The sequence below is a fragment of the Colletotrichum graminicola genome (assembly GCF_000149035.1).
Source record: "Colletotrichum graminicola M1.001 genomic scaffold supercont1.77, whole genome shotgun sequence".
NCBI classification, from domain to species: Eukaryota; Fungi; Ascomycota; class Sordariomycetes; order Glomerellales; family Glomerellaceae; genus Colletotrichum; species Colletotrichum graminicola.
This window is the reverse complement of record NW_007361081.1, coordinates 127181-136959: the sequence shown is the minus strand read 5'-3', so window position 1 is coordinate 136959 and position 9779 is coordinate 127181. Positions and strand designations below refer to the sequence as shown.

The following is a 9779-nucleotide window of genomic DNA, read 5'->3' as shown; positions in this document are numbered from 1 at the left end:
GAGATTTGAATGATTGGAGGATGCAAACCTGTGATATAATGGACTGGGGAACACATGTGTCTGTACCATGAGAGAGGCGAGCTTGCTTTTGCCGCAACAGGGTATGCCATAAAGCCAGAGGACGGAAGACGCACTTTATTCGAATCATTCAAGGTATCTTTCGCTTCGAAGCAGCCATTCAACGGTGGGTGGAATTAGCCCACGGTGCACCCTTTGATGGGTATCTTGAGGACGGACGGGTTTCAGACAACCACCCAGAAAACTGCTGGATAGTGGAAATGAAACACAGCACATCGAATGGAAACGACAACTTAATTGCTTTAACTTGAACATAGCTTGGCACTAAGGTACCGTGACCTAAAGTACTAGTGTAGCAGTATTATAGACTATCTTGACATCTACCATCCACCAAGATGCGATCATTCCTGGCCTTGAGCCTCTGGCTGCAGTGATCCTTACATTCCGCTATCTCTGTTTGACCAAAACTTCTTGTCGACCTTGTCCTTCTCGGCAGGGGCTGCAGTATCATGCTTCTTCTCGAAGTCCGCGTTGTGCTCATCCACTTCGCGCTTTTGCTCTTCGGTGAGCTTCTCACTGCCCACGCTCGCATTGGAGATCTTGGGCTGGGGAGGGTTTGTTTTTCTGGCATCGGCGATGTCCCTGATATCTGTGGATTCCAAGCCGGGCTTATCGGTCAAAAAGCGGCGTGCTGAAGGAGCCGCCATTTTGCTCACGGCGGATGTTACTGAGCCAGTTGGGCGCAAGAACAAAGGCATTGCCCTTCGGTTGATGGCACTGTTAAACATGTTGGGTGTTCGTGTGTGTGGTAGAATTGGGTAGGGATAAATGGTGTCTGGTGGTTGACAGTGTATTTTCGGGTTGAAGTGCAATGTGCGTGGTATCGTGTTTCAATGTGAAGTGGAAGTGCTCCCTCTGCGTTTAAGCTTGTGATAAAGAAACAGCTATATGATGTCATCCGGCGCGCTTGGAGCCGGCATGCAGCAATGATCGCCGATTCGGGGACTGGGCGGTCACTACGACATGATGACCAAACGCGTCAGCCGTGCTTGTCTCAGTTGAATCAGAGAAACATGTGGAGGAAAACAAGCTGATGAGCATGAAACGACCATGTATTTGAACAGGTTTCGGGATCACGTCGTTAATCAATTAACATATGTTTTGCTGATGCGCCAAGGGAACGCATCGCTGTACATGCCACGTTAGACTGTGAAGTCAACAAAAGATTTGCCCTACGAAAAGAGCAGACTTGGTAACGAGATCAATAGATTTTTCTACAAACAGCAACTAATATAGCCTTTCATGGGATATTTTCCCCGCCCTTTGTTACCATCTCTCCAAACTATACATGGCTATTCTCACGAACCGCATTCAGCACTTGTTTCCCTACATCTGAGTGCCTGCCATCTGGATATGTCCTCAAGGGTCAACCGCTTTCCTTGAGAAAACAATTTACAGACGCAAGGACCAAGGAGACACCTAGCATCATCTTGAGTCACATCCCGCTCATCAACCTCGGCATCTGGGACTCCCCATCCCCAAAGCCTGTTTCTTGGAGCTCCATCTTTGAGGCTGAGAAACCGCGGCAAATAGCGCAGGTAAACAGACTCTAACGAAATTCGACAGGTTCATGGTGAAATGCTGATGGCATGGAGTCACGATATCAGTAGCATGGCATGTCGAGATACCAATTGACAGTATTTATTAAGTCAAATAAAAACTTCATAACTATGGAAACATTTCGAAGCAGTGGCTGAACCAATCTGTAACATTCATAGCCTGTCTGCGAAACGCGGTTGCAATCGTTCTTACTGGCCGGACGATAGGAAATGGACTGTAAAGACTGGTGGCCACCAAGCAAAATGATAAAGCTTCTGTTGGTATCCCAGGGATAAATCGATCCATGGCAATATAGTCACTACGTAGGTGAAAACAGTGCTTATTGAATTGATTAGTGAAGAAGGGAAAAGTTCAGATACATCTGTTTGCTGGCCGGCTGGATACATATATCCAGCCAGCAGTCACGTGATTATCCATATTCCGACAGCTTCCTTGACATATCAACGCTATGTTTGTTTGTCTAAACATTATTCGTAGTAGGTAAGAGGCATTATGTAATTCTAAAGTTACAAATCTACACATGAGCCCTTAATGCACAAAGGCCTCATATCGCTTCCCCACTACAGTGCCGTTACCAACAGAGGCGTCAGTATAAATCGATAGGACGTCGGTACTGTTGTCGTATTCAACTCCACACTTCTCTGAGAAGCCTGAGAACTTGTCAACCCTCTCCTGCAGATACTTGCTGAATCCGTCTCTTGAGCATGTGGTTCCAGGCCCATCAGCACAGTCCGCCAAAGGCTGTGGCGCGCTGTTCACTAGCACACGATAGTAATCGCCATCCTCGTATCCATAGGCCCCGGAGCAGTTCAGACGCTCAATCGCGATGTTTCCAAGGAAAGGCAGAATGTTGGACGCCCTCCATGCGCGGCGGTAGTTGATACGGTCGAGCGGCATTGTATCATTGATCTGCGACTCGCTGCCGATGTGTTCGGAGTTGTTGAAAAGGCCCATCGCAACCGCGACCATCGGGGGCAGCTCGCGATGGGTGAAGCTGACGTAAATGTCCTCATCAAGAATACCGTCTTGCAGCAATAGATTTGCCGTAGCGTTAAGCCAAGGAAGGCCGACATATCCGGACGCATCCAGGCCATAGCCAACGTTGTAATGATATCTGATATCTTCCGTGTACTCCCAGGCAAGCCAGTCATCAGGAGTGAAGAGGTCAAGGTCGCAAAATGGTGACTTTCCCCGAATGACAGTTTCGTAACCACATAGCTGCTGCATACCAAAGACGTCGTTGGCGGTGAAGTTGAAGTCTGGTGCCAGGTCGTTAAAACGGGCGACGATGGGCTTCGTGAACTTCTTTTGGAAGGCTGCAGATTGTTCGCTACCAGCAGTCGAAGAATAGGCCGGACAGGCCTTATAGGGCGTCAGGCTGTTGGCACCGGATTCCTTCGACTCGTAGATGCTAACAACGTTCATCGTGTTATCATCACTCTCAAGGCCTCGGACCAGAGACTGGGCAGACTTGACAGTCCTTTCGGCGGAAGAAGTCCAAACTCTCTTGGGAAGTCTCAGGTTGGGATATCTAAACTCGAGATCGACTCCCAACTGGGTCGCCTCCAGTCTTCCCACGCGCGTCAGGAGTGACGTTTCTGCCTCAGAGACGGGGGCATCCCACTCCGCCAAGAAGTTCAAGTATGGGACTTTGCTCCATTCAATGCCAGTCTTGTTCCCTAGCTTCTCAAGGAAGGGCTCGATGTACTCCTCGAAGTCGAAGTCGTTTGCGTAAATGGCTGCATGGCGGACGAGGTAGGCCGCACGTTTTGCTGTGCATCCTTGCGGGGCGTCCGGGGAGGACTGAGGATCTTGAGACTCAAAGTAAGGAGCAATACCTCCCAAATGCGTCAAAGGGTTGAAACTATAGGTCGAGTACAGGGCAGATGCCGATGAGCAGACAACGAAGGGCAGCAGATGAATGAGCTTGGAGCCCAGACTCTGGTGACGAGCCATGATATTGGGTTGCACAAACAATGCTTAGTGGATGACCGCACTTGAGAATAGAGGAACTATGGGTTGAACTTTAAACTTGTAGTAACAATTGATGGAATCAGACGCATTGATATAGCATTGGCTTTTTCGGCGTTTAGCTCGCGCTATTAGTCACTTGAGTGCGAATAAACAACATTGAGATCACTAGGGAGATGCAGCAGTGGTTAGCTGCCCACTTGAATTTCGATGTCACTGACGTCAGGTAATTCCTTTTCTAGCACCAAATCCGCAATGTGGATTAATGCGTTCTTTGGTGCTCTCCACATCAACCGGCAAGCCGGCATATGGCTGGCTTGGGCTTGTGCCTCGGAGAATTCTACGTCATTGACAGTGGACAGCATCGCCTTATGACTGCGTTGCAGGTCTGTCATTGGTGACCACACCCACGTTACCGAGATTATTGATGCTAATGATTGGTGTGGCTGGGCCAAGCACATTCAAACTGTGGCACTATATGACGGCACTTTCCAGGGGCTTTCCGTTAGCCCCGTGGATCGTCGCTCGTGCATACCGTTACCCGTAACCGACAATATGCCTTGTTTTGATATCCCAGCAAGAGTCTAGGCCCAGCCCTACTCGAAACCATGGCTAAGTTCGAGAAACTTGTACATGTAGTCTATGTGTTGCTAAAAGCAAATAATATGCATCTGCACATCTGAATCAATATGTTCAATACCGTGGCGCATGCTTGCTTTTTCGGGCGAGGAGATGGCGCACCGTTACCGGTTAGGCTTCTGATGGCCCTATTGCCATTACATACGTCTGAGCTTCCATGTGCCTTTTGGAGACATTGGACCATTCGCCAGCCTACTGGCCCTTTCGAATCATTCACACAATAGACTTATTCACAGACCAAAAAATAGTAACTTACACCAACTTTCCTACTATACGCTGCCTTCGCTGATCGCAGACTTGATCTGACGGGGGCGGCTCCACCGCACCCTGGTAACTCGAGGCCCTCTTCCTGTCCCATACAGCTGTACGCAAAAACGACTACTCTTCTAGACATAGCTACATCAGCTCTCAGAACAGCGATCGAGAATGCCTTACGTTGGATTACCAGAAAAAAAGCCTAGACAATCTAGGGAGCAGTGGCCGCCACTGTCCTATACTACAACTTCAAAAGACTTCCATTAGTGTGGCATGTAAGTGGCTAACTATCGTGGTGCTTGTTGATTTATACTTACAGACAATGCTAGTTCCGTGTCTTCCGCAACATTTGGTAGCCAAAAGTGGGACACTTTGATCATAAGCCAGGTTCTGAATTCCGCCCGGTTGTCACGCCCTCACGTGTAGCCTTTTTGGAGCTGGACTACAATATGGATAAATCCAACAGCACGTACTGTTAGACCTTGATGTTGCAATAACTGATTTCCTCACTTCTCTGAGATCGGAGGCGACTCGAAGTAGCCTATATAAGCAGTAAAAAAACGGTGTGATGGTTCTTCTGACCGGCACATCCTGCACCTTCGAGAAGGAAATCAGCCCCGGGGCCGCATTCGACATGCATAGCCGAATCTTTACTTGGATAGGAAATGGTTTCATGTTGTGAGCCATTTCATAGAGAAGCGAAAAGGTGCTAGGCTCTATGGCTATCAAACCCTGGAAGAAGCCCGAAGGAAAGACCACCTCCAAGTCTCCCGTTGTATTCGCCACAGCCATATGGCCGACGGGTTTGCTAGTGGGCTGGATGCGGCGCATGATGAGTTCTATGCCAGGGGATGAACTCGGCAGTCTTGTTAGATCTCAGCAACTATTCTTTCAGCATGGGAAGTACAAGTCAAGTAATCTCACGATTGGGCCAACGAGAAACGTCACAGGAAATGTGTGCAGGCATAATACAGAAAGTATAGTAAGCCCTAACCTCACACGTGCTTTGGACCGATTATATCACCCTGCTAGCCCGCTTACATGAATCACAAGTGCAAACCCCTCAGTGGATTCTATCCTTTTACCTCAACAGCCAAACCTGTGCCCGTACTCAGACCTGCCTCCATATACCGGGCATCAAGTCTATCCCGAGTCCCGCACACTGACATAAATCGCCATGGCAAGCACAGTGTACGTGATAACAGGCACCAACAAAGGCATCGGCCTTGGCCTGCTCAAGGCCTTGCTCGCTCGACCATCTACAACCATCGTTGCTTCCGTCCGCAATGAAGAAGCGGCTGCGTCTTTGAGGTCTGCTATCGCGGACGTAGCTAGGGGCAACGATACTGAATTGCACATTATGCTCCTTGACTTCACCAAGGCCCCAACGCCAGCTGCAGTTATTGAAGCATTTAAACGTGCGACTTTGGGTACAATTGATCGCGTCGACGTTCTCATCAGCAACGCCGCTTCGCCTTTCCCGATGACGCCTACCCATGCAACGTCTGCTGAAGACCTCCGCAGCGCATTCGAAATCAACACCATCGCTCCCTTGATGGTATTTCAAGGGCTTTGGCCACTAATGGAAAAGTCTCGGGGGCCAGGCAACGTCTCCGCCAAATTCATCGGTATTACCTCGTCCGTTGGATCAATCGGATCCCAGGAGCTCTTTCCAGCCGGTGCCTACGGGCCAAGCAAGGCCGCGCTTAACTGGCTCATCATGTCGCTTCATGTCCAGCATGAGAGCCTAATTAGCCTAGCTATCCACCCCGGATGGGTTCAGACATATATGGGTAACTATGCTGCTAAGGAGTGGAATTACGAGGCTGGCCCTCCAGATACCATTGACAGCTCCGTCAATGGCGTTCTCGCTGTCATGGATGGTGCCACCAGAGAGACCACATCCGGAAAGTTTGTCACCCAGACGGGCCAGGTTTTGCCTTGGTAATTCTAGGGCGGGTTGTGAGCGAGGAACGGCACCCGCACGCTCTTAGGGCTGGATTTACACAGAAATGTAGTATTGCGCATCCTTTGCAACGAATGGGAGGGATTCTAAACTTTGATTCAATTGTTTATCAAAGTTTTATAGTTTCTCTATGCCCAATGAGCCAGTAAAGTATAGGCTCGCTTTTGTGCTATCATCGCGTATGAGAGTCACCACCGAGAGACGGCTAACCGCAATATCAAGCTGATGGCAAACGCCAGAGAGAACAAGGCTATTTTAACTTTTGACAGGACTATAGTCTCGGAAGCCCCCAAGGATGCTGATTAAGATCCCTGTGGAATATTCATCTTGGGCAAAGGACACCAGCCATATTGCCAAAACCTAGTTTAGCTCCGTCTGGATGTATTCAAAATCCTACAAGCAGTGTTAGCTTTGAATTCACCTTATTCAAAGAAAAAGAAAGTAAACTTTTGCACTTACAGCCGCATTTAGGGTTGGAAGCTTTGCGCCTGTGTTGTAGATGGCAAAGTGCGTCCCGACAAAGTTCTGCCAGCCTTCCACGTAAGACTGCAACCAGCGATTTTCAACGCCAGCGAGCCACCGTGGTTCTTTGCCGCCAGTCGAGTAGCCAAGTCGGTAGCCCAAGTCTTTTGCCTCAATGAACAGTTTCACAGGAACACCATTGCCAACTTCCTCATCCTCGACATAGGTAGTATTGAGTGTTGCGTCAGGGCCAGTCCTGGTGTGAGTGACAATACATCTCTTTCCAGTCTCATTTGAGTATCCAATGGCGACCTCGTTGTGGTAATGGATGCTGAGGTATACGCTAGCACCGGCCTCCTGTCGCCAGGAATCTGGGCTGAACGCGCTGATCTCGGTGCTGAAGGTGGTGTTGATGTCGGTCTGCTTTCGTAGTAGTGCCGCAGGCGTTTCCCTGTCGCTGAGCGTGTAAACGTTTCCTCTAATACGAAGCTTTCCGGGGTTAGACTCGAAATCTTTGAAATCCTTGTATGGCGTCCGCAGGTAGTAATACGATTTGTCTACTAGCCCGCCATCAAAGTCGTCACGCCAAGTCAGAGGCCTTTCAAGGTCATATAAGACATTTGGCATGTGCTCGGTGATTGGTGCACCTTCATTGAAAATCGGCCATCCATTTACGTCCCACGTCACGGGACACAAGAATGTCTCACGGCCAAGTTGAGGCAGGCCGCTACTGTTTCTTGGGTTCTGTGGTCGAACGGCGAGAAAGACTGCCCACCAGTTGCCTTCAGTGTCATTCAAGATATCCGCGTGACCAGTTGCGAGGACGGGGAGAGACATGTCTTTTCCGTTCCATAAGACGGGGTTGTGTGGGTTACCCTCCCAAGGTCCATCCAAGGCTTTAGATCTATACACGTTCGCTTTGTGGTTGGCTTCGGTTCCCGAGTCAGCGGTAAGCATGTAGTACGTTCCGTTGAATTTGTATAGGTGGCTTCCCTCGGTCTTGGTTTACACTTGTCAGTTATTTACTGTACCTGCACTCAACTTAAATCCAGTGTATCACCAGAACAGACTCACCAGTGGATAACCAAGTTCAGGCGGTACAGTTGTCGTATGAAAAAGCCGAGAGTTGCTCAATGAGTTGCCCGTCTTGATATCGATCTCGGTGATCCAGTTGGCAAAGTTTCCATTGTCAACAAATTCCGAAAACGTTGTCGTGAGATAAACCTTGCCGTCGTCATCGAAAAAGAGATCAGGGTCAAATCCCCATTGATCTACATAGGTAGGCTCGCTCCAACTGGTCTCATCAAAAATATCTCTGGTCGTCACATAGAACGACCGAGGTACTCTGGTGACCTGTTGTCGAAGACGGTGTCAACTAAGCAATACGAATATGCCAATCTTTAGAGCTTTTTTTGATAGCCGCTTACATTATCAGGTGGGTTGATTATATCAAATGCAGTATCAATCAAGTAGAAGATGCCATCGTGGTGTCTCAACGTTGGTGCAAAGATGCCGCCGCTTGGAGCAGTGCCGCGCAAGTTCAGCTGAGAAGGTCGAGTAAGCGCATGGCCGATATTTTCCCATTTCACACTTTGTTCAATCAGCAAATCCACAGAGCAAGCATGACTGCATCGTGGTTTAACATTACAGGTCTTTTGAGTGGTAAATAGGGACACCAGGAAAGAACTCAAATGTACTGGTGGCTAAGAAAAAGTCCTCATCCACTCTGATGATCGACGGATCAGGATTGAACCCTGGGATGATTGGGTTCACAAGGCAACTTGCAAACGCTAACAGGCTGGTAAGCTGGGTTTAAATCCGTTTCCAAAGCTCCGTACTTGAACACTTACAGGCAAACAGAGCTGTGACAGAGGCCGATAAGACGGAAATATACTTCATGCCGGGCAACTAGATGTAATTAGACTAACGGAATCTTCGTATAACAGTGAAAGCATTCAAAGAATCTTTACACTTCACATCGGGACCTTTATATGGCTCAGTGACTGGCAGAGGGTGACGTTTTTGTTGGAACCCCTCACGGCTAAATCACAGGCTCAATTTACCCCGGATTGTGCGTTACATTGCACCTAAACTTGATGGAGTCAAACTTGGCGCAGTTGGCCCCATTCGGCCTTCGCCATGATGATCGCCGAGCAGACTAGGTTTGTTTACCGCAATCACGTAAGTGGTCCGCTGGATGTCTTCTTCGGATTGAAACACTCGCAGTTTTGGGACACTGTTTGCTGCTAGTCAATGTCTTTTTTTTTCTTACTACGCTCAGGAGGTAAATTCATCCACATGGGTATGATTTGCGTCTATTCTGTCCTCTACTTTGATACCACCTACCGGCGAATACCCGCTCATTGAAAAACTACTTCTTTCTCAAATAGTTCCGGACCTCAATGAGGATTTCGAGACTGAAATGAACTTTTATAGAAGTCGACGGTCCCTCTTCTGCATTCAATCATTGCAAGGACTATGGCAAGAGCCTTGCACAATGCTTCCTCCATCGATGGTGCAAGTAAAGTGAGGCAGGGCCTTGCAGAGCGTGATGCGATACCACGCGCCACGTCGTTCGCATATGAGGCGCTTGAGGATAACGGTGCACATTGCAATTTTAATTTTTTATTCTTTCTTATACTCCGTTTTGAAGTCGATTACGAGCAAGTTTGACTTGTGAGTTGCTGTCGAGGTTGCTGCCGTAAGTCCTTGCACTGCATGTTATGCCGTAGCCGTTCCATAACATTTTGCTCCAGGATTTATTGAAAGCCTTGAGGTTGCCTTTTAATGGTCTTGGCTCTAGCTGATTGATGGCGGTTCTCCAAGTTTTGTGTTTGCAGGATGCACG

At 48.5% G+C, this 9779-nt stretch overlaps 4 protein-coding genes across 4 annotated transcripts; 1 reads left to right on the top strand and 3 right to left on the bottom strand.

The window, feature by feature from the left end:
* Window positions 1-455: 455 nt before the first annotated feature.
* Window positions 456-806, bottom strand: GLRG_11214 (uncharacterized protein; the record flags this gene model as incomplete). The annotated part of the gene is made up of 1 exon (XM_008101899.1): window positions 456-806. The coding sequence occupies one exon, from the start codon at window positions 804-806 to the stop codon at window positions 456-458; it is 351 nt and encodes a 116-aa protein (XP_008100090.1).
* Window positions 807-2166: 1360 nt separating this feature from the next.
* Window positions 2167-3594, bottom strand: GLRG_11213 (histidine acid phosphatase; the record flags this gene model as incomplete). Its single annotated transcript, XM_008101898.1, has 1 exon — window positions 2167-3594. One exon carries the CDS (start codon window positions 3592-3594, stop codon window positions 2167-2169), a length of 1428 nt encoding a protein of 475 aa, XP_008100089.1.
* A 2086-nt stretch (window positions 3595-5680) lies between these two features.
* GLRG_11212 (short chain dehydrogenase/reductase family oxidoreductase) lies at window positions 5681-6451 on the top strand (the record flags this gene model as incomplete). Its single annotated transcript, XM_008101897.1, has 1 exon — window positions 5681-6451. One exon carries the CDS (start codon window positions 5681-5683, stop codon window positions 6449-6451), a length of 771 nt encoding a protein of 256 aa, XP_008100088.1.
* A 378-nt stretch (window positions 6452-6829) lies between these two features.
* Window positions 6830-8830, bottom strand: GLRG_11211 (glycosyl hydrolase family 43; the record flags this gene model as incomplete). The annotated part of the gene is made up of 6 exons (XM_008101896.1): window positions 6830-6862; window positions 6929-7930; window positions 8006-8284; window positions 8359-8521; window positions 8580-8685; window positions 8782-8830. 6 exons carry the CDS (start codon window positions 8828-8830, stop codon window positions 6830-6832), a joined length of 1632 nt encoding a protein of 543 aa, XP_008100087.1.
* Between the last annotated feature and the right edge of the window lie 949 nt (window positions 8831-9779).